The sequence below is a fragment of the Nyctereutes procyonoides genome, unplaced genomic scaffold (assembly GCF_905146905.1).
Source record: "Nyctereutes procyonoides isolate TBG_1078 unplaced genomic scaffold, NYPRO_anot_genome, whole genome shotgun sequence".
NCBI classification, from domain to species: Eukaryota; Metazoa; Chordata; class Mammalia; order Carnivora; family Canidae; genus Nyctereutes; species Nyctereutes procyonoides.
Window position 1 is genome coordinate 48,069,507 of NW_026575020.1, and position 26,081 is coordinate 48,095,587.

The following is a 26,081-nucleotide window of genomic DNA, read 5'->3' on the forward strand; positions in this document are numbered from 1 at the left end:
AGATGGGAACGATGACGTCTGCTCTGTGCAGGTGCCACGAGGATTACAGGCCATGAAGGTGTCAACATTTGCTCAGGGGGTTAGTTCTCTCCCTCCCTAGTTCGCTGGTTCCATGTGTTTGTGACCCCCCCTTTCCTTCTCAGACCCCAGCCTTCGTGCCCTCCTCCTCCAGGAAGGCTCTGGCACTGCCCCGGCCTCTGCTCTGGCGGTTGGCTCGGTTTATCCGGTGTCGCTCACCCTGGGGGTTGTCCTTTGACCTCTCCAGACTTTCCTTCCCTCTTCTCTAAAATGGGCACCGCGAGGGCCGCCTGGGTGGCTCAGTGGATGAACGTGTGCCTTCGGCTCAGGTCGTGATCCCGGGGTCCCTGGATCGAGTCCCGCATGGGGCGCCCCGCCGGGAGCCTGCTTCTTCCTCTGCCTGTGTCTCTGCCTCTCTCTGTGTGTCTCTCTTGAATAAATAAATAAAATCATTTTTAAAATTAAATAAAAAATAAAAATAAAATGGGCACAGCGAATACGACCTGCCCCTGTGGTTGCCACGGGCTTTAAATAAACGCGTGCATAGGAACAAGAAGAGTGCCCCGTGTCCTTGTGATGCTCGCCCGGCGCGCGTGTGTATGTGATGCGTGTGCGTGCTGTGCGTGTGTGTGTGTGAGAGATCTGCGTTATGCTTCTGTTTTTTACCATTTTCACCTGTTTCGGTTGAGTCCCGGAGCCCACCGCCAGCTCCTTCATTTCTTTACTTTCCCATGTTGTACTTTCCCCTCTTGTGCCCAGAATAGACCTCTCCGCGATCTATTTATTGAATTAGCTTTTTAAAAAAGGAATCTTGGAGACACATCCAGTTCTGCTTTCTTGGAGCTGAAAGCGCTTCTCGCACATTCCCCGCAGGCACTCTCAGGATGCACTCCCCGTGATGTGCACTCTTGGGATGGGGACGGAGTGTGAAAATCGATGGCCTTTGCTGTGCTGCGGGCACTAGCACTGTGGCTGTAGTTTCACCCCCGGGGTGCTCAACAGGGGAGGAAAGGCTCAGGGCTTGCACACGCACTGGGCGAGGCTGGAGGCGGCCTCGGACACAGGCCCCGATGGACAGACTCAGGACGCCGCTTTCCTCGGCAGAGGCTCCCGTAAAGTTTTTGAAAGCCTATGTTTCATTAATTCTGTGTGTGTGTGTGTGTGTGTGTGTGTGTGTGTACATCTTGTGTCCTTAATTGGGTTGTGAACACCAAGGCCCAAACACAGCAATGGTTTGCTAGACTCCAAGCAGTCTCAGGTGCATTCATTCATTCATTCATTCACTCACTCCCCCAACGCACACTCCTCCGGGCCCCTACTCTGTGCCAAGCGCTGCTCCCGGGGTTGGGATCACACACGAACCCATAAACAGGTCGTGCTTTCCTGAGCTCACCCCCTAAGCATCGAGCCAGTGCGCCTCGAGCCAGATTGCATGAGGCTGTTCAGTCACGGGAAGGTTTGGGTTTTATTTTAAGGGTGATGGGAAGCCACCGGAGGGCTCTAAGCAGGGAAGGTATTTGCTGGGACCCTGTCACTGGCGATCGAGGGTGACCTTTCGAAGGGAAAGGATTGAGTGTGTGTTAGAACAGGGTTTTCAATAGCAGCACCACTGGCATTTTGGGCTGATCATGCTCCGGTGGGGGTGTGTGTGTGGGGCTGTCCTGTGCATCACAGAGTGTTTAGCAGCATCCCTGGCCTTTGACCTGTACCTCTTAGTTGTCAGCAGTGACCCCCTCCAACTGTGACAACCAATAATGTCTTCGAATATTGCAAAACTGCCCTCTCCCCCGGGAGAACCATGGCTGTCCAGTAGACCCAACAAGACTTGCTGATGGACTGGCTATTAGTGGGCAGGTAAAGACACGGGACAGTGGAGCCAGGACTGGATGGAGGACTGGTTTTGACCTCTCACCCTGGGCTGCAGCTATACTGCCCCCTGGAAGGGCAATTGCAAGCACAACTCAGCACGAGGCCCCATCTCACAAAGGAAACCGGTAAGGCAGGCCCTCCAGTATTCCCGCAGAGACATGAAAAATGGCAACACAGTAAGTATAACAAAGGAGGGCTGTAGGTACCGCGCAAGTGTGTGAGGGGTTGGGAAGAGGATGCACCAGTCTGGGAGGAAAGAGAACGTGTCTGCAGGAATTAACTATTCAGCTGAGCTATGAAGGGTAAAGTGGCATTCACTAGGCTTGGAGAGGATGTTTCAGGCAGCACAGTGGGTGCAAAGGCCCTGTGGTTGGAAACATCACAGCACACTTGAGGAATTGAAGAAAGGCCAGAGAGTCAGGAGAATATGGGGCCATCTGGGGCCAGATGATGCCAGGGGTGGGGACATTGCACAGGGTTTCCCAGCCATGTTAGGGGGTTTGGTCTTTCTCCAGGGCAATGGGAGTTCCTTGAAGAGTTTGAAGAAATGATGGAGCAGCATAGGACTAGGCTCTGCCTGGCTGACAAGGCGGTAGACAGGAGGCTCCTGCAGGAGTCAGGGGGAGCCGAGGGCCGTGGCCCCGAGAGGGTGGGTGCCAGTGTGTGGCGTGTGGGGGAGGCCTAGGTGCAGAAGGACCGTTTGCAGGCCTGGCTGAAGTTGGGCTTCTATGGCTGCAGGGCCTGGGCCAGGCCCGAGCCCGTGTGTCCCGCGTGGCATCCTAGCTGGGGGCCTGCCCTCAGGGAGCTCCCGCTTGGCGAGGAGTTAGAGACCCCCGCCCCTAGGCCAAGGGGCTCTGCCCGGAACTGCGGGCCGGGCCGGATGGATAGGGGTGTCTGCGGCCAGAGGGTCCCGGGCTTGAATTCCTCCGCCTGTTAGACATCGACTCCTTCTTCCGGCAGACGCTCACTGTGCAGCCGCTTGGGGCCCGGCCTGGGGCCCCCCGGTACCCAGGAAATGATAAGAGGCTCGCGCTGTGGGGGCCTTGACCTGTCACCCAGCGGAGCAGGTGCCAAGGCTGCAGTGGGGGCGCAGGTGTGCCGTGGGGGCCACAGGCTGAGGCTCCCCTGCCCCCCCATACTCAATTCCTAGGCCCACCGGGGGTTCCTGCCCACCTCCGTCCAGCCCTGTGCCCGGACTCTGAAGTTGGCTCCAGAATTCCCTTCCCGCCGGAATCGGCTAATGAGCTGACACATGGCCCCTTTCTCCAAAAGGACGGAAAGAGGGAAACCTCCGACGGCCACTCTCTGCTTGGGCCACCCTGGGCTTGGTCTCCGCAGAACCTCCAGAACCTCCGAGAGCAGACGCTTCCTTCGTGGGAGCCTCGCACAGACTCACCTCTCCGTGGCCCTGTGGGCTAGGCACCTGGTCACGCCCTTACATAGAGGGGAAACTGAGGCACGGGGAGGCACAAAGCACGTGCCCTGACCTCAGGGGGACACCAAGCAGTGTGGCTGCAGACTCGGCTCCTAACCGCCCCTCCACTGCCTCTCTGGAGCAGATGCACCCGGGATGAAGGGGTGCGGGGTGCGGGGTGGGCGCAGGGTGGGGGGGTTGATGCAAGGGTCTGGGCACCGGCAGGAGGCTGTGGGTGCAGGAAGCACACCTGCCGACGGGCTGCCCGCCCAGCCGGAGACTCCCCTGGGCCACAAGGGTGGGGACAGGCTTCTGGGGACAGCCGGGCAGCAGCAAGCCTGCTGGGTGGGTTACCGGGTCCTGATGGTCTGTCTGGTGCTCCCCTGGGTCCTCCCCACGGCCTCTGCAGGGGTGGGGGTGGGGGGACTCCTGGTCCTGCCGGGCCTCCCAGTCGCCCCCCGCACGGGCACACCCCGCGGTCACTGGCCGCTGCCGAGGGCACTGCTCTGTGCAGGTGACCCACGCGGCACTGGCCTGCGCTGCCGTAGAGGGAATGTGACAAAACGCGGCGCTGAGCGGGGCTCGGGGAAGATAGACCAGCACACGGGGGAAACTGAGGCCAGGCCATTCTTCCTGCTGCTGCTCTGCTAGGCCATGTGAGGAAGAGGCACGAGCCACCTGTGTGTAAAAGTGACCCGCCGGGAGCCGCCGCCGCACCCTCAGTGCTCCGAGGCTCTTCTGCCGCGTCACTGTCCCCCTGGTGCAGCCAAGAGAGCCCTGATTCCAGGAGGTTCAGGCGTGAGCGCGGCAGGTTGGGGATGGGGCCTTAACCCAGGGACGCCTTCGCTTGGAACCCCAGTCGGTGGGCTGGGAGCAAGGCCTTGAGGTCGGAGAGCCCAGGACCGGCAGGTGTGGGTGCACTGGGAGGGGACAGGGCTGGGGGCTGCAGGTGGGGAGGGAGGGAGGCCCCCTGGGACAAAGCCCTGAGCCTGCGGGGAGAGCAGCCCCCCTAAAGGAGGTGAGGAGCAAGCAAAGTCGACCTTTGACCCTCAGCTTTTAGAAGTAGGGTTATTGGGGCGCCTGGGTGGCTCAGTCAGTTGAGTGTCTGTCTCTGGCTCCGTTGTGGTCTCGAGGTCCTGAGACCGCGCCCCGTGTCAGGCTCCCGGCTCGGCAGGGAGTCTGCTTCTCCCTCTCCTCCCTGCTCATGCTTTCTCACGATCTCTGTCCCTCTCAAATCTTTTATTTAAAATCAATTATCAATTAATATATAGTGTATTAGTTTCAGAAGTAGAATTTAGTGATTCATCAGTCATATGACACCCCGTGCTCATTCCATCCTGTGCCCTCCTTAATGCCCATCACCCAGTTAACGTGTCCCCCCCACCCGCTGCCCCTCCAGCAACCCTGTTTACTAGTTAAGAGTCTCTTATGGTTTGTCTCCCTCTCTGATTTCATCTTATTTTCCCTTCCCTTCCCCTATGTTCATGTTTTGTGTCTTAAATTCTACGAGTGAAATCATATGTCTTTCTCTGATTTATTTCCATTTATCTCTAATACTCTCTATCTAATCTATCTATTTATTTATGAGACACACACAGAGAGAGGCAGAGACACAGAGAGAGAAGCAGGCTCCATGCAGGAGCCCGATGTGGGACTTGATCCCAGGACTCCGGGATCACGGCCTGGGCTGAAGGCAGATGCTCAACCACTGAGCCACCCAGGTGCCCCAATACCCTCTAGTTTCATCCACATCATTGCATATGGCAAGATTTCATTCTTTTTGATGGCTGAGTAATATTCCTCCCTCTGTGTGTGTGTACACTTCTTTATCTGTTCATCTGTCGATGGATATCTGGGTTCTTTCCGTACTTTGGCTATTGTGGATATTTATTTAAAGGAAGAATGAGGGACAGAGGGAAGGGGAGACAGTGTGTATGAGCCGGGGGTGGGGCACAGGGAGACGGAGAGGATCTCAAGCAGACTCCTTGCCGAGCACGGAGTCTGACAGGGGACTTGATCTCAGGACCCTGAGACCATGACCTGAGCTGAAATCAAGAGTCTGATGTGTAACTGAGTTACCCAGGCACCCCAGCTTTTACTCTTTTTTGAGGCTTATACCTTCTAGAGTGTTGAGTGTTAAGACTTGGGGGGTAATTTTTTAAAGATTTATTTATTCATGAGAGACACAGACTGAGAGAGAGAGAGAGAGAGAGAGAGAGAGAGAGAGAGACAGGGAGAGAGAGAGAGAGGCAGAGACACAGGCAGAGGGAGAAGCAGGCTCCCCATGGGGAGCCCGATGTAGGACTCGATCCCAGATCCCGGGATCGCAACCTGAGCCAAAGGCAAGCGCCCAACCGCAGAGCCACCCAGGCGTCCCCCGCAGGTAATTTTTAAAATGTGAAACATGGAACATTCCCAAACACCCGCGAATAAAATAAACCCAGGATGAAGGCTGTTGATGCCAAGAGTGGTGGCAATCCTGAAACCAGGTCCATAGCGCGGCCAACGGGACGGACAAAGTCCTCATCGGTTGCTGTGCGTGCCCCGCCGTTCGGGAGTGAAGAACGGAAGAGCCTGCAGGCAGGGGCCACCTGGGTGTTCCTCTCCCTTCTCCAGCACATTCCTGGCACCTGGCACACCTCCCGGCTCCCAGCAGTTGCTCCACCCAGGACTGATACGTGAACGAGGGATAACCTGCCACTACTTTATTCTGGTAACTATTTGGGTTTCAAATCAAAAGCACAAAGCAGTTTAAGAAAAACCGGTGTGGGGGATCCCCGGGTGGCTCAGCGGTTCAGCGCCTGCTTTTGGCCCAGAGCATGACCCGGAGTCCCGGGATCGAGTCCCACGTCGGGCTCCCGGCATAGAGCCTGCTTCTCCCTCCTCCTGTGTCTCTGCCTCTCTCTTTCTATGTCTATCATGAATAAATAAATAAATAAATCTTAAAAAAAAAAAAAAAAAGAAAAGCCAGTGTGACCTTAGAGAGAGAGGCACGCACGGATAGGAGAAGAGTCCGGACTGCAGTGCTGGCTGCATGCTTGCTGAAAGATAACTGCGATGCCACAAAGGGAGCGAGCAAATGAGACCAAGGACACAGAGGAATGATCATTGTATTTATTCGTACACACTTGCTTCCAAACTACAATTAATGTATCTAACAAAGCATGTCATGCAAACAAAGATCAGAGGTTATACAAATTGAGGAAAGCAGTGCAGTAATTTATACATCCATCTTGCCTCCTTTAAACCAAATGTTATTGGACAGTTGAATGGCCTCTACATTTTGTCAGTAGGTGCTTACGCAGAAGGAAAAACCTCAACCTCCAGCTCTTCGTCTTCCTCCTCCGCACAGATTTGGGGTCTTATACGATGTTTTCCAATTACCGATTCAAACATGACATGTCACACACACACACACACACATACACACACACTCTCTCTCTCTCTCTCTCATGTGGCAAAAGAAAGGATTTCAAATGTCTCTGACCATCTATAAAAGAGATTCCGAAAAGACCCTGATAGAAGGGATAGGAGGTGAATTTTTAGACCGCTAAGACACAAGAGAATAACCTGCCTTCGTGGATGATTTTGAATAGTCCACTAATCCCCTTAAGAAAACAATCACATTCTTCCAGGAAAAATATCAACAAAAATCTATGAACAATCACAGGAATAAATACTCCTAAAGTTAAGCAGAGGAGACAAAGACACAGTTATTTAATCAGAAAATGCAAAGCCACCTTTTGTCTGATTTTAGAAAAAAAAAAAAAGGTTCTTATAAAGTAGCCTTGATAGTTTCTGAAAAGTAGGCTCCTGTCTCATGCAAGAGAGAGTTCTGAGACAGATGCCCTTGGGAGTGTTTGCTGCTGCCTCTTCTTTCTCGGGGATATCGAAGTATATCTGAATTGCCCAGTGGACAAAATCCTTACAGGGCAGCTCTGAATTTTCACTGACTGTGAGCCGTGGGGGACCTGGGGGCACTGGAGGCGGAGCTGAGGAAGCCCCCTGCCCCCCAAACCAAAAGGTGGTCACAGAGACTCACAGAGCAAGGAAAGGGATCCAGAGACCCCATGGGAATGCTCTCCTAGGGCTGCATCTGGAAGAGGACCTAAACCTATCTTTCCTATGGTCCAAAAGTTTCTAGACCTTAGATGGTTGTCCCCAGTGCTCATTAAAAATATGGGGGGGGGCCTCAGTCTGCCAACACATTCCACCTGAATTTCCAGCCGTTCTCGCGTGGACTCCATATACACTGGCACGGGAAAATCCTGTAGTGGGAGGGCAGGTCGGGGGCGTGCTCTAGCGGACCCCAGCTGAGTCCTCCTACAGGCTCCATGGGGTTGGAATCTTAGGAAATTGTCAGTAGTTTTATTTTAAAAACTTATTTTTAAAAGAAGAATTGAGTTATTAAAGTTCTCTATAAAAAAGTACAAATAGCCCAGTATTACTCAGTTGTTCTATTGGAATTATCAATTTTTTTTTCTTAAGTTTAAAAAAAAAGTCTTTGGACTTTGTGGGGCTTAGTGTAGGGTCACTGTAAGGCTGTTTGATGACTGAGTTTGACCTACACAATTATTCACTGACACCCAATCACACAGATCAGAGGCACAAGGGTCCTAGTCATACATGATTTTAACTCTCCCAAAGAGTCCCTGACATTAGAAAGTTAACAGGATTGTGGTTGATGCCATTTCTAGATGCCGTCACTCACTAAAACTCAGGTAACCTTTCGCAATTTTCTGTATCTTCCGATTTGTCGCATCGACCCAAATGGGAAATGACAGACATGTTTACAGTCTGGTATGTTTCATAAGATGTTACCCAAGCAACTCAAGGAAAATGTTTAAAAAAAAAAATATCTCCCCACTTGTCACATTAGTGTGCGGTCACTAATAACCAGGGTGCCCTTTCCTTCACTGTAACTGTCACGGCTTCGCTGCTCCCGGAACATCATCCTTTGGGCCCCTGGGTCAGCATCTCCTTCCTGATGATGACTCAGTGGGGGAACAGGCGCTCCTGCCCTTGCCGGGTTTAAAGAGACAGGGAATGGTGTGATATGCACACACACAAGAAAGAGGTGACTTCATGAGACCAAAGTGAGAAAAAGACTGTCAGTTGGTGTTGCCGTTCTGAGCCATTTAAAAATATCAGACTCTCACTTTTCCTCCCTCTTCAGTACTGAGAAAATGAATCCCAGCAAGAAATCAGATTTCTCCTGCTAGGCGCAATCAGGTGGGAACCGCAGTGTTAGTTCTTTTTGCCACTTCTCCATCCACCCCCAGACACCATCATTCTCAGCAGGAAGCCACAGAGGCAAACGGGTGGGAACCTACTGGCTCCCGGGGCATGCTGGTTTGGCTCTGCCCAGGGAATTGTGAGCCACCCTAAGGCAGGCAGAGAAAGGGGGCTTCAAGCAGCTGGTGGGGATGCGGTTGGCATTCAGGAGATGTTTTTCGAGGAGGACTAGGCCGTGTTCCTGGCAACAGACTTGCTGTCAAGGACCAGCCAGCGGTGGCTGTCAAGTGCATCAACGACCAACAAGGCAAAGCCGCTGGAAATAGCAGCAGCTTCCTTCCTGAGATGCCCTCTCCTTGCACACCCTCCTGGCTTCCTCCTCCGGGATACACTCAATCCTTGCTCTTCTCTAAACGCCTTACTGACCTCGGCCTCCACCAACCTCTCCCCTCTCTGAACATCAATAAGTGACTCGCTTGGGGTCTACACACGAGTTCCAGCAAGCACATCACCTCGCTCTGCTGAGGACTGCAGCTCAGAGACTTTCTCCACAATCACTGGCTGGTTGTATCACCGGGGCTGTTTCACATCACCTTTCAACAGATCATCTCAGGTCAAGTTTCCAAAGCGCCCTAAACTCTCCGATTCTCTGCCAAAATTCCTAATAAGGAAGCCTGACACATCTCAGGAGAAGAGACAGACGGTGATGTTGCGTTCACTGGTACCAGGTCATGAGGATCAAAGAGAAGCAGATGTGCTGAAGAGCGACCATTACCTTCTGAATTAGTTCCTGCCTCTAGGGAACCTCCCATTGACTTCTGAGGGCTACACTCGGCCAGCACACTCTGGATACTTCCATCTAAACCAAGCATCTAGTGTCTTTAGACAAGATGCCAAGAGAAGGTGGCCTTCTGGCCTGTCCACTGGCCTGCCACCTCAGAGCCAAGTTCTGCTGCTGAGTAGCAGCCACCGTCCAAGGGAAAATAATGCAAGGCAACGTGAACGGCCCTTCCAAGTCTGGGACCAGAGAATCTGGCGGGGAACCAGACCGAGCTAGATTATGCAGGGCCCTGGACCTCCACAGGCCCCAGTGAGGTGGAAAGTGCTCAGGGTGGGGCTTCTAGAGCTGCCAGCTGCGGTCGAAAGAGCACCCCTTCCCTGTGGCTTTCACACAATGCCCACGAACTGGGACGACGCCACTGAACTACATCGATTGCTTCCTCTATAATGGTCACCCATGAGGTTTATTCTATATTGGGCTGCTCAGACCTTTAAAACATTAGCCTTTACCTAAACTTGGTACAAAGCCACACACCAAACAGGGTACGTCACGGTCACACTTCACCAGGCCCTGGGGTTTCCCGCCTCCTTCCCAAGTTTGTCTTCAAGCCCGCTGTCCTGCAGGCCGAGCGCTGGGCCCCACAGCCAGAAGATTTTCTTTTAAAACTTTGCCATGCATTCTGAAAGAACGCAAGCCAGCTAAGATGATGAATGTTTCCTGGAGAATTATGAATAATTTGGAAATGTGTTGGCTGTGTGAGGGAAAGCCTGAGACTGCTGCTGGCATAGAAACAAGCAGACAGAATGGGGCTCAGGGATGAACGGTCCCTGACCCCCCAACGTGTTCCTTTCTGGAATCTTCCTTGTTGCCTGGGACTTGGCTGAGGGTCCGTCCTGCTGCTGCCCCATCCTGGGGCAGGGTGACTGTTGTTTTGATTCCTAGGCTCATTCTATAAACTGGTCCCTTTTCTACTCAACCGAATGAGATGTCCCTGGCAAAGGAAGGGTCCCCAAAGTGTACTGCCCCGCAGGACTGCAGCGTTGGGTGTGCTAGGGCCCTTTCTGCATTCTGATGTCCACAGCCCCTAAGAGACGGCGGAGGAAGTTGCTCTTTTTGGGGCTGACCCACTGCCTACCCCATCTCTTCCTCCAGTCAAGGGTCCCCAGGACAGACCAGGTCTCTCAGTCTCAAAGACCCTTCTGTCGTTGTGTTACATGAATTTCAGGCAAACAGAGAGTAAAAAATGAGGCGGCACTTAGCTGGGAGACACATTTGGAGAATGAGGGGACTTAGAGCAGACCCTGTAAGAACGGATAATCATTTCCACGTCGGATGTGCTTTCTGCTGTAGGAGGCTGGCTTCTCCGAGGACCTTGCGTTAGTGTCTCACAGTGTCTCACCACAGATGTACTCCTCATGAGACTGGAAAGGCTGGTTCCAGCAACAGGTGGAAGAAAATCTGTAGCTTCTAACGAGTCTGCGGATAGAGCCAGGGGATGGCTGTGTCGGGATGGGGCGGGGGAGCTGCCAAACTGGACGGTTTGTCTCATGAAGTCTGTATGTGCTGGAGCAAACGGCGAGTCGTTCTGGGGGCAGCAAGACAGACGGTGTGCTTCTGGTGTGTCCACGCATACATAGCAGGATGGGCGTCTTCCTGTCCCTCCCACCTCAAGTCACTAACAGTAACAAGGCTGAAAAGGAAAAACCAAAGTCCAGCCCAGGGGCTGTGACAACGTCACACCTACACAAACATACTAGGCATACTGGAGTCAAACACTTCCTGATGTCCCCAAGAGGAAGAGTGGTAAAGGAGTGGACGATGGTGCTGAGGAGCTAGGAGGGAGTGTTATCTCAGAAATAATCCCCAAAAACAAAACATTTGTTTGCAGGTAGAATCGAAAGTGTGTGTGTGTGTGTGTGTGTGTGTGTGTGTACACACACACACACACATATGCCTAATTGATCATGTAAAATAGCCATTCATTTCAAAATTAGATCTACGATAAAAAAATTAATATATCTGATACAGTGCAGGGTTTGCTTGGGGTGGGAATGAGGGAAGAGGAAGCACGGCAGCAAGGAATGAAGCTAAAACTTAATCATAAAAGCAGATTAGAAACAAGAGCCTTCACAAATATAGCACAATTGTGTCTTATAAAATTATTATAATACTCTCTTTATACTTGATACGATTATATCAATAATATAGATTCACTTATTAAGGTTTATTATAAACATGCAAAATTCATTGCATGATGCATTTGCAAAACATATTAAAATCCTTCTAGCAATAAAACATCTTCGAGCCGATGTGCATCCAGGCTTTCCTGATTCTACAGCTCCAGGTGTGTCATTCAACATGAACTGGAAATGGAGACCTGAACTGTATTGGTTTTCATCCCTTAGCGGATGTCAAGGGCTGGAGATGGGAGGGAAATCGATCAATGGAGACTTATGCTATAGTCAACACTCTGCTAAGTTACTGTACACCGTACTCTCGTAAACGACATTGCAGCCTAGTAAATAAATAAGTACAAAAGGGGATGGGGTGTATGCTTCAGCCTCTTAGGACATAGGTAGCAAAATATTGGTTGGAGGGTCGGGGTTGGCTAACAACACTCGTGAGTAGTGGCATGATTGCTGATGGCACCCTGGATCACAGAATAATCTCCCAGAGATTAGAATGAACATACATACACACTGGTTTATCCTTGATCTGAAATGATTTCACATGCTCATTTAGCAAAGTCCTTAGAAGATTTGGCCTCTTAAAAAGAAATGCAAGTATCAAGATAATCGTCAACCAAATTGGGGAGCTGACAGATTCACCCAACGTTCATCTGAGGTTTTCTCTAAGACCAGTAATCACTGGACTATGACTGGGTTACGACTGTCAATGTATGGTAATGGTGAGCTTGCAAATGACTCACTGGTGGGGATTTGATTCATGTCGGCCTCTCAAATTCTAGGGACCGTTTCCACTGAGGCGGAGAACAGAAGCAGTGGGTATTTCAAAGCCTCCCCTACTCCCAATCCCACCTGGCTCACATTCTGGGCTCCCCGTTCTTTCATTCCAAATACGTCTCAGGTGGAGGGGTGTCTAGCCCACTGGACTGGGACAGGTTCATTTTAACATCTCTGGTTGGGGGACCTCAATGGTGGAAATTGACAGAAAGGCAAGGAAAATATATCAAATCGTACCGAAAAAGGGGGAGAGTTTGTTTGCTTTCTAGGAAGGGTCAACCTACAGCCAGATGTGACTTCTACATAATTAAGCTGGACACTGTACATTATGTCATCTTCCACTAAGGTAATGGTTGTAAGAGACAGACCCTGAACCGTTGCTCACATTTGGACTAAAAACCCTAAAATTTTCAGGCCCCCATCTGGAACAAGAGAAAAGGCCATGGCCTTAAAATTTTAGGGTTAAGGATCATTTCCCACTGCTGGAGGGCTGGGGGCGGGGGAGACGATGGTTCTTCGTGTTGAGTTTCATACCGCACTCTGTAAGATGGGGTGCACAAATTGGGGGTTGACATACGAGAACCCCTCGAAATCAGACTGGTCTATGTTAGCAATGACCAACTGATCAGGTGGTGTTAAGACAGGCTGCCCTCGTGTGAAGAACTTGTCAAAGTTTTCTGCGCCTTTGCCACACTGCAGAGAAAAGAGAAAAAGAAGAAAAGGTCAGTAAATTATTGCAAAGCACAGGCGGCAGCTCTCTCAAGAGTCCTCGGCAGGGAAGAGCGTGGCCCGGGGGAATTGGGACTGGAGAGGCAGGAAGAATTCTGGAGAATCTGGACACCCACTGGATTCAAAAGCCAGCCACAGCAAAGAATAACGCAAAGTCACTCGGTTGCAAACCTTCGATGACCCTCGGAACCGAACCCCTCCATGGAAAGGCACTGCTGATAGTAAGGCAGCAGCAAGGGGACACAGCCTGTTTTATTTCATTTTCACTTCACAGAGCAAGCGGGCTACGAGCATGATGCCACACGCGCAGGGCCATCAGTCACAGCCCATGTCGAAAGGCCAGGATGTTGGGTGGGAATGCAGACAGCAACCTCTGAACTGAGAAGTTGAGATTTCTGTCCTACTCGTGGTTCTCTACAACCATATTTGTAGTACAGTAAAAACTGTTATTTTTGCAACTGGAAAGTGCTAAAAACCTCAGTTCATGATCTTCAACCAATATTGAGGTAGGTGTGGTGGCAAGGTTGGGACATTCACCCTGGGGCCCAGCTGGGCTTCAGCCTATCTAGATCTATCCGATCAACTGGCAGGTCGATATGCGGCTCACTCGCTGGTGGTCTCAGGCTGGAGGGGGTTTGCTCTGGTGCCCTGGACAGGGATAGCAAAGTCTCCTGTCTGTCTTGGATAGTCTTCTTCTGCAGGGTCCACCAGGGCACCCAACAAAGACAGGGCTGCAGGCAGAGCTGCCTTTTTGGAGGCTCTGAGAAACATGGCAGCATGCACAGCACGGGTCATGGGAGCCTGACCCCTAATCGGGGAAAGGGGTGTCCTCACTTTCTCAGCCGCTCAGGAGGGTTGTGGCATTCTGAAGTCCCCTGGACCCCAGAGGACTCTGAGACAGGGAATGTTGGGGTCACACTGGTGATACAAATCATGGTATTCCACATGTTGCCAATGATCACCCTTCCACCTGCTGGTACCATAGGGGATATGGACCAGTTCTGAGTTAGCACAATTTTATACTAACCAGGCAATACTGGATCTTTAACAGAGGACAGCTCTGTGAAGGGGTGGGGGGTGGGGAGTCCACCCCAATCCCTTGAGTGTAAAGGGGGGAGGAGAGCCACATCCTCTCCCTGGGCTATGGAGGTTAAGGGTGTGGTGTTTCACACAGACCCCAGCATGCGGTGAGAGCACAAGGGGTGCTGTTATTTTTGTAAGGCCAGTTTAGTCTCACAGACCATACCTTCCCACTTCCTCTTTTATACCTTTCCCACCATCTAGAAAGTTTCCTCGAGGGTCTAGTTTCATCAGGCTTTTTCCACCCTGCTCCTAAGGCATGTCATGAGTTCAGTGTAAGGTCTCTCATGACTGACAGCCTCCCTTTCTGGAGGTGTTTTCATTTTCATGCGTGACCACCTACTCCTAATGGGGGGGGGTGCACACCATGGACTGCTGTGTGGGTATGTGGATGCGTGTGTGGAGAGAGGCAGGGAGCCCTTGTATGGGGGCCCTTGCAGCCTCTCTATGGAGGCCATACTATTGGGCCTGTTTGTCACGCAGGCCCTGCCTCCTGCATAAGAGATGGTGGAATTGTATTTGAGGAGGATGTCCTTTGGGAACTTGATTAATTAATGCCCATGGCCTGAAAGACTTCAAGTGAATCCACTGTAGGTGCTCTCAGAGGCTGGGATGTGTGTTCCTTATGAAGAGATCATTTGCATTTGTTTTGCTATTCACTAACCGTGCAAAGATGAGTAAGAAGGACCTTCTAGGAAAAGGAAAAGGCGAAGTCTCTAAAAGGAAGAGGAAGGCAAGCCAAGGTGAAACGTCTTCTCCATCTAACCCTAGATTTGTTGATCTGTTTTGTGAAAAGAGGGCACAAGTCTGACCTTTCCTTTGGGTACCATCTTTATGGCATTCGCAGATCTTCCAATGAGAAGTTTCAAAAGCCATGGCTTAACTGCCAAATAAATCAACAACAAATGGCAGGAGTCCCTGAGGTCTAAAAAGTGGACCACGTAAACACTAGCACCAAGAAGCTTGGGGATGGGGATGGGTGAAATTCTAAAGCTGCTGTTCCTGGGAAGGGTTACTCCTAGGGCTGCCATGGCTTGTGAGGCGAGTGTGGTAACACACAGGGTGGAAACCCTCACTGCTCCTGGCTTTGTGCTGTGTGGGCTGCCGGCCCAGAACTAAGGGGGCTTGCGGGAACCAGGGCAGTCTTCCTCGGCGATCATGTCACATGGGAGTAGAACTGCTGGTCTCAGAACTGCTTACCACCAGAAACCTCTTCTTTTCCTTCCCACTCTAACTCACTCTGGTATGTTCTCCTAAGGAGAGAGAAGTCACATTCCAGCAAGGAAAGCCTTTCTTAAGCCTGTTCACTGAGGTGAAGGGACAAGCTGAGGGCAAAGAATAAAAACTGTCTGTGTGAGTGGATCTCAGCAAGCCATGGGTGGGAAAGCCACGGAAATGCTGGAGGTTGCATCCAAGGGTCAGATGAGATGCAAGACTCAGAAGGACCTCTAATTCCAAGGGAGCTCTCACCAGATGGATGCCGCTTTCCCCCTTCAAAGAGCAGAGGTTTTTTTGGGGGGGTTTGTTTGTTTTTAATCACAGGTTTGGTACTATGAGAAATATAGCTTATTTTTCCACCATGGAGGGTCTCCTATGCTTTAAAAAATGAGCCTTCCATAATTCAGTAAAATTAGCCCAGAAATAGACAGTCTCCTTTAAGTCAAATGGGAGAAGATTTTGACCTAATTTTTCAAGATGTCTATGAAGAAAACTATGACTATTCTCATATTATTCACCACCATTGACTGAAAAGGATAATGAAAACCAGTGCTCTCTGGATCTTTGAGGAAAAGACAAAGCCTTCAACAAGCTGTTATATTTTAAACACAAAAGATTCTTCCTGCTGTTCGTGGCCCAACCTTATTCATAACCATCTTGTGGGCAGCAGGGCTCAGGCACCATCTTGGATGTGAGAGAGAACAAGAAGGGGTATGGAGACTGAAGGGTTTGGGGGGCCCCAGGTGGTATTTGTGAATGACTGAGCGAATGAGTGACAGTAGGGGTGAAGAATGAGGCTGGCCAGACTACAGACATTCTCTCAACCTACCTCAGGGATGATGCAAGAAGGTTATTACCATGGCCACTGGAAGGACAGCCTCTACCACAGTGTGTGACAATAGGCAGGTTTGGGTTGGCCATGGCCTAAGAGCTCCAGGCCACCTGACAACACATGCAGGCAGCATTTGCTACTTGAGAGCAAAATCCCTTGGCGGGATGTGCACTGTCTTCACCTCCAAAGGCCACCCACACCTGTCACCAACTGAGGATTTTGCCAGTGTGTGACCTCAGACAGTTCCTCTGGTACTCTCTGAGAGCAGAGACTGCCTGTGTCCACGGAGCTGCTTTCGACACCAGAGGGAAAAGGAGAGGTGGGGTGGGAAGGACCCACCAGAGGCCACAAGTCCAGGGAATAGCTTTGGGAAACATACTGTACCTCTCTGTAAAGATAAAAATGGGGTTGTGAACGCCCACCTCCCAAGGCTATTGTGGGGATCAAAGGAACGAGAGTGTGTGCAATCCCTTCTAAAGATCAGGCAATGACACAGATCTGAGGCACAGCACGTACAGCACACGCCCTGCAGGTAAAAGGCATGTGATTAATATGTGAGGGATGAACAAACCCTATTAATAATCGACCTGCCTTATTTAGCTCTGGATTCAGGACATAACTCCTTTGTGGTTTTGACATTTCAACCCATTTGGTAAACTCATCAATTAATAATATGAGCTCAGGAGAGGTCAGGCATGGTAAAGATGGGACAAAGCATAGGAAGACACTGACTCCAGCTAGACTTTGGGCTCGTAGTGCTCCCCATCCAGGGCCCTGGGCAGCACACGGTCCACTCACAACCCCATGCACCCTGTGTAAGGGCCGGGGGGAGAGTCAGCCTGCCCCGCGCACGTCGGCTTCTCATGATTCTTACCTGGGAGAGGCCACCGAGAATGCACAATACATGTGTTGGTCTCAATCCTGTCCTTTACCTTGGTGTCTCAGTCATGTAGAATGTAACCCCATGGTCACTGGTATGGGAATTAGGGTGAGTATGAGTAGCTTGAAAACACTGCCATTACAAAGCAAAACCAAACCAAACCCAGAGGAGCAGGCACAGTATGGAACCAAGCGAGAGTAAAGGCGTGTTGCAAGATGAAGGAGAAAGGGGTGGGGAATGTCTCTGGCAATTATTGGATGTAGCAGGATCTGCTTCATCTTAGGGCACCCCCTATTTCAAGTCTCACTGTGTGGTGGTCCTAGTGGAGCATTAGTAGGAACACGGCTGATATCTGTGCACGGCTTTCTGACCTGCAGTTGTGCACCAACTTCATTTAGTTAAACAACCAGCAATAGAAATGAATGGGGATATTGTGCTTTGAGCCTCCTGGGAGCTCATGTCCACACCATGGGACCATCCAGTGAGGGGGCTGAGGCGCCGGGCTGCAGCCCTCTGTGAGATCAGCATGCTCAGGGAACGGTCTTCCGTGCATGACCCAACGCAAGCAGAAGGTACACGCTCAGGGTTAAAGAATGGAGTTAGTTTGCTCGTTTAGTCACTCAAGGATCTAGAAATGTGCTCACCGAAGGCCGGGATGCCCACTGAAGCCAGTGCATTTTGGTACAGAAAGTCTGGAGAATAAGAACGGACAGAGGAAAGTATTTGGAAAAGAGTCAGCGCCTGCCCTGGGAACTTGGGAATCAGAATAGCCCGTGTGAAGGATGCCACACACCCACCTGCGCTCACACGGAAATGTCTCCCAGATAGATTGCTAGGTGAAAGATGCAAAAATGCATGGTACGACCTTGCTGTGCGTATAATCACGCATGCACGCAGCCTTCCAGAAGCTTACAGAAGAGGTAGTGAATAGCAGAACCAGTAATTGGGGGGGTGGGGGTGGGGACAGCCTGTCATTTTGTATCCATCTTTCGTTGCTTAACTATTTCCCCACGTGGAATTAATACTTCAATAATGATTTTTTTTTTAAAGAGGGATTGGGACCTCTTTTTGGGTGCTCCTGCCAACAGCACCCGTGGTGAGAGCCTGGAGACAGGTTTTCATTTCTTAGACAAAATTAAACAGTGCTTGCTTATCTGTTGCCTCTGAGCAAATCTCAGAAACCTGCGCATCATCCTCATGCAGGGGCCACACTAAATCTTCTGTGTATCATTCCAGTTTTAGTATATGCACTGCCGAAGGGAGTGCTAGATAGAGCACGATGCAGAAAGGGCCAATTCTGGTCCAGTGGGAGCTGGTTCTATGGATGGGTGTGTTGACAGACACAGGCTATAAGCCACACATTGAATGAGTGGATTCTTAGAAGCGTCAGAGCCACGTGTCTGTGAGGGAAAGGTCCTGGCTTATCCTAGGCCGTATTCTATGGAATAAAAACATGCACTCCGTTGAGTCTGTCTTTATACCAGTGGCTGGCAATGGAGGATTCAAGGCTCCTTTTCCAAAACAAGTTGTTGTGATGGCCATCGTTGTCGGAGACCTTCACTTCAGACAATGGGAGGCTGCCAGTTGGCACACCTTGAGCCACGTATCCTGTTCCTCACCCCGGAAGCTCCCTGAGGCTTGCGACACAGCTACTTACTAACCTTGATTATTATTTTAAATGTCTCATCTCTTCCCAGTTCTCTTTCAAGCCGGAGAGCATGTGGGAGCATAGTTATCAAAGAACAGCCTCCCTGCTTCTCATCAACCAAGGAGGAGCTGTCTTGGGCTGGTTTAAAGGTTGACATCACCCCCGAGTTCACCTTGATGTGACAGGTTCCAGGCTCCAAGGGCTGGCTGGTGTTCACATGTTGCTGGAGGAGCTCCCCGAGTGTTGAGAATCTCTTGGTTTTACTTAGCATCGCGGCTGCTGGTGCCACTGAATGGTCAAGAGAAAACCTACCTGCTACTCCACAGGATGATTACATGCAGCCCCAGGCTGCCTGCCGCACTGAGCTCTCAGACCACTGCTCCAAGACCCTCCTCCTTCTACCCAGAGGGCCAATGCTCTGTAGAATTACCTTTCTAGAGCAATTATTAAAAAGAACAGCACCGTGCGATGTCCTTGGTTTTAGGAAAGTCATGCAATATGTAGGTATAAACAGGCATCACATTTGCAACTTACTCTCAAGTAGTTAAAAAAAAAAAAAAAAAAACCCGCACATGTGTATTATGTACACATGCATGCCTGGAGATGGAAAGAATGATAAAGCAAATGTGCTAAAATGTTAACATTTAGGGAATCAGAACGTAGCAATTCTTTATGCTATTTTTGTGACTCTTCTGCAACACTGAAATTGGAAGTTATTTCAAAATAATTTTTTTCCCGAAAATTAAAAAGGCATGCTGCACTGAGTTTGAGAATTAAACCATCATGAAATTTTCTAGACAAGCTAATGATGCCGTGCATTGCCTTGTTTCATTGTATCTCACAGACCCTGTGTTTTTTTTTATAAATTGGAAGTCTGTGGCAACCTGGCATCAAGCAAGTCTACTGGAGCCATTTTGGAACTGCATTTGCTCACTTCCTGTCTCTGTGCCACATTCTGGTAATTCTCGCCGTATTTTGAACACTTTCCCTATTACTGTATTTGTTAGGGGGACCTATGATCAGTGATCACAACTTGCTGAAAGTTCAGGTGACAGTTAGCATTTTTTTTTTTAGCAATAAAGTATTTTTAATTTTTTTTAAATTTATTTATGATAGTCACAGAGAGAGAGAGAGAGAGAGAGAGGCAGAGACACAGGCAGAGGGAGAAGCAGGCTCCATGCACTGGAAGCCCGATGTGGGATTTGATCCCGGATCTCCAGGATCGCGCCCTGGGCCAAAGGCAGGCGCCAAACCGCTGCGCCACCCAGGGATCCCCAATAAAGTATTTTTAAATTAAGGTACATGCATTGTTTTTTTTAAGATATAATGTGACCGCACACTTAGTAGACTACAGAGTAGTGTGACTGTAGCTTTTATATGTGCTGGGAACCCCCCAAATTCATCAGCTTGCTTTACTGAGACATGCACCTCACTGTGGCCATCTGGAGCCACACCCACAGCATCCCCGAGATATGCCTGTAGAGGATTTCGGGGTGATGGGGAAAATTAACCTGACCGTGCAATCTCACCATCATGGCATCTACACTTGTACCCGCTGTTCTTGTTCTCTTTGGCTCTTGCCACAAGGATGACAATGTCCTGATGAAAGTTATTTTTTTCCCCTCTCTCTTCTTGATAAAATAAGGACAGTAATTTTACCAGAAAGGTTCCCTGTGACAGACAGGCCTATTTCCAAAGTGCTCTGCTCATCTATCAACTCTGGAATATATTTCTCGGTGTTAACTTTATAAATTATTCTCTCTCTCTCTCTAATAACCACTTAAGTATCGTGAAGGTTTTTGGCTTGCCTGTGAACTAGCTCTTCTGCTCCTTGGGGCCAATGGATGGAATTCAAAAAAGAAAAAAAAAATCAATTAACTTTCCACTTCTGATATTTGTATAAACTATCATGTATCACGGGCAAGATGAGCGGGAGCTTGAAGGCTGTTCTCCGGCATTTTACTCAGATGAATAATTAATCAGGGTAAAAGCCTACAAAATTCAAAGGGACACCAGATCAGAATCTTGGGCTCACGTGTGCCTCTAAGGGCATACTTTGTTTTTTTGGGCAAAGCCGAAAGAATGAGTTCTCCTTCCCTCCATGGGTTCTCAAGACACACGGCCAAGTGGGCTTGGCTGTGCCATCCTCTCCCGAGGAAACCTCCTCATTAACCTGATGCTGTGGGAGGCGGCCTGGCCTTTCGAATTTCTCCCTCAGCAACTGAAGTTTAACCTTTTCAGGAGTGACATCTTTAAACTTAAACATTAAAAAAAAAAAAAAAAAAAAGAGACCTTCTTACATGGAATCTTCTGAACATTAACAAGCCTCTTTGAGGACTCAGGCTTGTTGTTCGGAACGTCAGCCAAATGCCGAGCTGACGGTCCTTAGTCTGTGGATCAAAGGCTCTTCCACTGTTGTGTTTTCTTTGAGGGAAGACAAAACCAGCTTGCTGTGTGCTTTTTTCCCCATAAAGAAGGAGAGTCATGGGGTGGGGGTGGGGGCTCATCTCCAGGAGAGCATAACATAGCTGTTTTGTTTTTGCTTTTGTTTTACATGATCAGCCAGTACATAAGTGACTGCTCCATCTTCTAGAAAATTGTCTTCACCTTCACAATTGCACACAGTGGTCTTCTGGGGACGTGGCTCTGCTCTGCCAGGACAGGACTCTCCCACCACAGGGCACCTTGGGGGCAGGTTCTTGCTTCCTGCAGGCTCTTCCCCAGTCCTGCTACTTCTGTGGCTGGGATGAGCCCCTCTGAGCTTCCAGACTTGCCACCGTCAAGGGAGATGGCCGCTGTTCCACACACCTGACGCCCATCCCTCGCCTCTCTGCGTTTCCCTTCGTGAGTGAATTTAAACAGAATCTGGGCCATGGCTGCACTGCAGGTGGCCACGAGGTGGAAAGTTCTGTGTGGTGCCTCCTGATGGAGTCACACATCACAGAATGTCTTTGGTGGTGGATTTTCACATTTCCTGTGGCACTCTGGTCTAGCTTCCGGGATGTCACTTTGGCAGGAAGGAAGATTAAAAAAAAGAAAGATAGGATACTATAGGAACCCTGGTTCCTCTGGATAAGCTCTGGGACTTGTCTCTCCTCTCTCAAGAAAGCTTGTGATTTTGGAGTCATCTTTCACTGGAGATTCAAAAGCAAATTAAAAAAAGCCAAGATGAAAAAAAAAAAAAAGCCAAGATGAGACTCCACAGCTTATGAGCACAAACTTGATCTCTAGAAGCACCCTGAAGATAACTGGGAGTGCTTGAAGGCTTACTGCTGGTATTTGCAATAACCAGAGGCTTGATTTCCTTCCTGGGAGCCAGGAGGGGATGGTCCTTTAATCCAATAAATCTCAGGGAAATGGATTCACGGCACCTGCTGAAAAAGCATCAAGACAAGTTCACCAAGGCAGGCAAGCTTCGCCAGCCGGCCAGGGCTACCAGCACCGCTCAGAGGGGGAGATGCTCCCCGTGAGGGGTTCAGCAAACACGCGAGAACAAGCTTCTGGCAGCAGGGTGTTTGCCACTTTTCTCCACGGTGACAGCGAGGATATGCTGCTCCGTTCCCTTTGAAATGACAACACTGCCCATCAGAGACTACTCAGCTTTGCATTTCATCTGTAAACTCTTCTGACTTTTTAATTAACTCTGGATCAGGGAACTGCATTTTTCACTGAGCAAGGGGGGAAACATCACAGAGTAACCTGAAGGCGCCGTTAGCTGCTGTGCTGACATCAGTGTCGTGTGCCGCCTCGGTGACATCTGGACTGAGCCTGCTCTGCGCTGTGGGAAACGTCCTCTCCCGCCACCCAGACTGTTCCTGGCACGTATGTGGTCTCTCCACTCTAGCTGGTACCTTGAGAACAGAATGCTGTCCCGGGGGGCTGCTGAGATGCCCCTTCACCCCAGGACTAGGTGCCGTGGGGGTGGCGTGGGGTAGCGACTGGGGGGCACTGAGCTCTCCTGGGAACCAGGACTTTCTGATCGACCTCTTTGCCCTCGACTCTCTTCGCTGCTCACTCCTGCAGCTGCTTGCTCCTAACCCCGGCATGGCCATGTGTCCCCTGCTGTCTCATCCGCTGCCCACGTGTACATTTTCAGCTTCTTCCTTTTCTGTGTACACTCCTCAGGCAGGACAGGGGCTCGGCCTGGGAAAGCCCACTGTGAGCAGAGGACGTCTCTCCTTCTCTCTGACTAGAGCCCTCACCCAGCGGGCCTTTTACACACCACCTCCTGCTGCAGGGCCTGGTCCATGATTTCGGTTCCTGTGTTTGAGTTCAGGAGCTGCTTCTTCACAGCCAGAGCCAGCCTCTTCTTTCTTGTTATTCTAGTTAGCACTCAGTTAAAAAAACACACAAAAAAAACCCAAACCACAAATACCAGCACTGGAGAAATAAATAAACAAACACACACTGCTCATGGCTCAGCGGCCTGCCGCAGTAGGACTGTGTCCGGTGAGTTCCCCAGCCCACAGCGAACAGCCTTAGTCAGATTCCTGGCTCCTGGCCCCAAGCCACGTTCTTGTGTCCCTAGATCTGAACGTGGGGCCGCGGTGCCCACAAGAAGTGGGAGACCATGCAAATATACAATGTCTTCTGAGGACGGGGTGGGAATAAACAGGAGGAGATGTGTTTTTATGGCTGCCTTTGCTGCATCTTGTCCCTTTCTGGAAAGTGACTGACAAGCAATTGTATTGTGCTTAACACTTAAAGCAGGGTCAGCGTGTCACCTCTGCTAAGCTGTATGTAAGATGCCATTGCGTGCCTTTCATATTTTAAGAAGGCTACACAAATATGAAAGGGGAAAAAGAAAATCCCTAACAGAATGTTCTAAGGCCGCCTGCAGCATTATCACTGCCGTCACGCCCCACCTCCTCAAACCAGATTTTGTAGTGAGGGGAGGGATCCTATGAAAACCCCCCAAAAGCTGTGTCCAGGATGGGCTCAGAGAAGGTGGGGTGCAGATATACAAGGGTCTTGCTGGACAGGATGATTCAGGAGGGAGTCAACTGACCTGATTAATTTTAGTTTTTCTCCCGTTTGTGCTAAGAATATCTTGGAAAAGTAGAAGTGGGCTCCCCACCAGCAGTTTTATTCTTGGAGCAGAGGACACACAAGCGTATTTGAGGAGGAAGCTGCTGCCCTAAGAACAAAGCTTGGGCGCCAACCAGTCAGTAACTCAGTCACCCCAGGAGGGTCCCCTTTGCCTGCTCATAAGCACATGCTAGAGGAGACAGATGTGGGTGCTTCTGCAACAGACCGTGGGACACAGCTGCTCTTGCTGCAGCCTCGGGGGCAAGGGCACCATGGGAAGGCATGGTCCACTAACCCCAGAGGTGGGATCCAGGGGGAAAGCAGACCCCCCGGGAGGCACCACCAAGTGCCCGGTGGCATGAGTCAGGAGCCCCATGTCTTACAGACTCTGAGATTACCTCGAGATATAAATGTTAAGAAAGACCAATGCTGGTTGCCACCACCAGTCAGAAGATGGGCAGACAGCGGTCACTAGGATGGAGTGATGGTGTCATGAGGTAAGGACACGGATCTCAGAGCCAGAATAACCACCTACCAGCTGCGTGTCTTCAGGCAAGTTACTCAGCCTCTGTGCCTTAGTTTACCCACTGTGCAGGGTTGTTAAGAGGGTTAAATGAGCTGATTTGTAAAAACAGGGCCTGGTGCATAGGGTTTGTGGAATACACAGGAAAAATGGGGGTCATGCGGGAAGAGTCTCAATGAAGGTGGCAAAGCCAGAATGGGGACTGACACACACTGCTTGCAGTGGCGGCCGTGGCCAACATGGGAAACCCAGCCAGGGCCTGCATAGGAGTTGGCTGAGACTGGGTTCTGCTTCAGGAGCAAAGCAAGCCCAGGAGAGCCGGACACAGATGTGAAGTCCTGTCGAGGACGCAGAGCAAGGAAAACAGCCCCACTGGGCACATGAATCCGTGAAGCCTGCACCTCAAAGCTGATGTGCCCTGGCTCTCTCTCAGTTCTGGGGGGCGCCCTGCAGCCACCCTACTGGTGGCGGGTCTGGGTTGACTCTGTAAGTCAGCAGGAACCCCCGTGGCTCAGACCACAGACTGAACACAAGGCTGGCACCTGGCCATTTTTTTCCACCCTGCAGGGCAGGGGTCACTGGCCTCCTCTCTCCAGAAAAAGGGTCAGTGGGACCCCGCTGGGATTTGGGAGACTGCAGCTCAGGAACAGGCCATGTCCCTTACTCACCACTTTGGGCTTGAAGGGTGGCTGGATCTCCCTGTTCTCGAGTTTTTCCCAGTCGATCCTCCGGAAGAAGGCATGCTCCCGAACGTCTCTCTCTCCCTCTGGCCCACAACCCAGCCGCTTGCCTGGGTGTTTGGTCATCAGCTAGAAGGCAGCAGAAAGAGGATGCAACGTGTGACGTGGTGACCAGAGGTGATGATGCTGTACTGTATAACCGAAATGTGCTAAGAGAGCAGGGTGTAAGTACTCTTCCCCCAAAAGACAAAAAGGTAAACTAACGTCAGGTGATGGACATGTCTTCTTGGTCGTGGGAATCTTTCACCGTGTACATGTGTATCAAGCCATCACGTGGCACATTTTAAATACGTTGCAATTTTGTCTGTCAATTACACCTCAATAAAGCTGAGAAAGAGAAAAAAAAAAGAGCCTCCCTCCCCCGCCACACACATTAAAAGTAGGAGAAAAAGAGAATGCTGGATGATAATGCAGGCTTTCCTTTGCCAGCTCTGCTACGGGCACTGGCTGTGTGGACGCCCAGGGAGCACCCCAAGAAATCAGTGGCTTGCACAGAGAGAGCCCAACTCACAAGTACAGTAGTGTTGACAGTATGGGCCTTTCTATAGTGGTTTTTATGGTAAGGAACACAGGCAAACAATCTGACCCTAGAGCCAAACATAAGAATTTAAACAGGTGTCTTCATACACTATCTGCGTTAGAACTGCCATCCTGTATGTCTAAAAAATATGGATATGAAAAGGTAGACAATCACTAAAAATTGTGTGTGCCGAACATATCTCATATGATGCTAATAACAAGCATCATATGCTGCCTATTTATTGCCTGGACCAAAATGCCTGAATCAGAGACTCATGGTTGGAAAAACAAATGCCTTGACCAGCAGGTGACTAGTTAATTCCCATGTATCTACAGCAGGAGACAGAGGCAAATGTGGATTATAAGCTGGGCAGGGCCCAGCTGTCCCTATTTTTATATGTAAACAGTGCCTTGCCCTTGGAAGACACCTGCTAAGTGCATCCCAAATGATCAAACCAGCCAGAAAATGTTAGGAGTGTGTTATGCTTCATCCTGCCACGTCTGACAATAATTTTGTGGCCTAAAACTTTACTATTAAAAACTAACCAGGTCATGACCCGGTAATTTCTACTCCTAGGTATCTCCTGCCCAGAAATGAGTTCGT

At 50.2% G+C, this 26,081-nt stretch overlaps 1 protein-coding gene and 1 non-coding gene across 2 annotated transcripts in view; both read right to left on the reverse strand.

Moving 5' to 3' along the window:
• Positions 1-6,401: 6,401 nt before the first annotated feature.
• The window catches only part of PRKCA (protein kinase C alpha), a 393,503-nt gene continuing 373,823 nt past the window's right edge, over positions 6,402-26,081 (reverse strand). The window contains exons 16-17 of the mRNA XM_055301540.1: positions 24,887-25,027; positions 6,402-12,973 (exon numbers count right to left, since the gene is read on the reverse strand). Of these exons, the coding sequence (XP_055157515.1) occupies positions 12,809-12,973; positions 24,887-25,027 (306 nt within the window). The 3' untranslated portion in view covers positions 6,402-12,808. The remainder of the gene's footprint in view (positions 12,974-24,886; positions 25,028-26,081) is intronic.
• On the reverse strand, positions 18,178-18,285 carry LOC129518219 (U6 spliceosomal RNA). Its single transcript, XR_008666147.1, has one exon. It is a non-coding gene; the product is annotated as a U6 spliceosomal RNA (small nuclear RNA).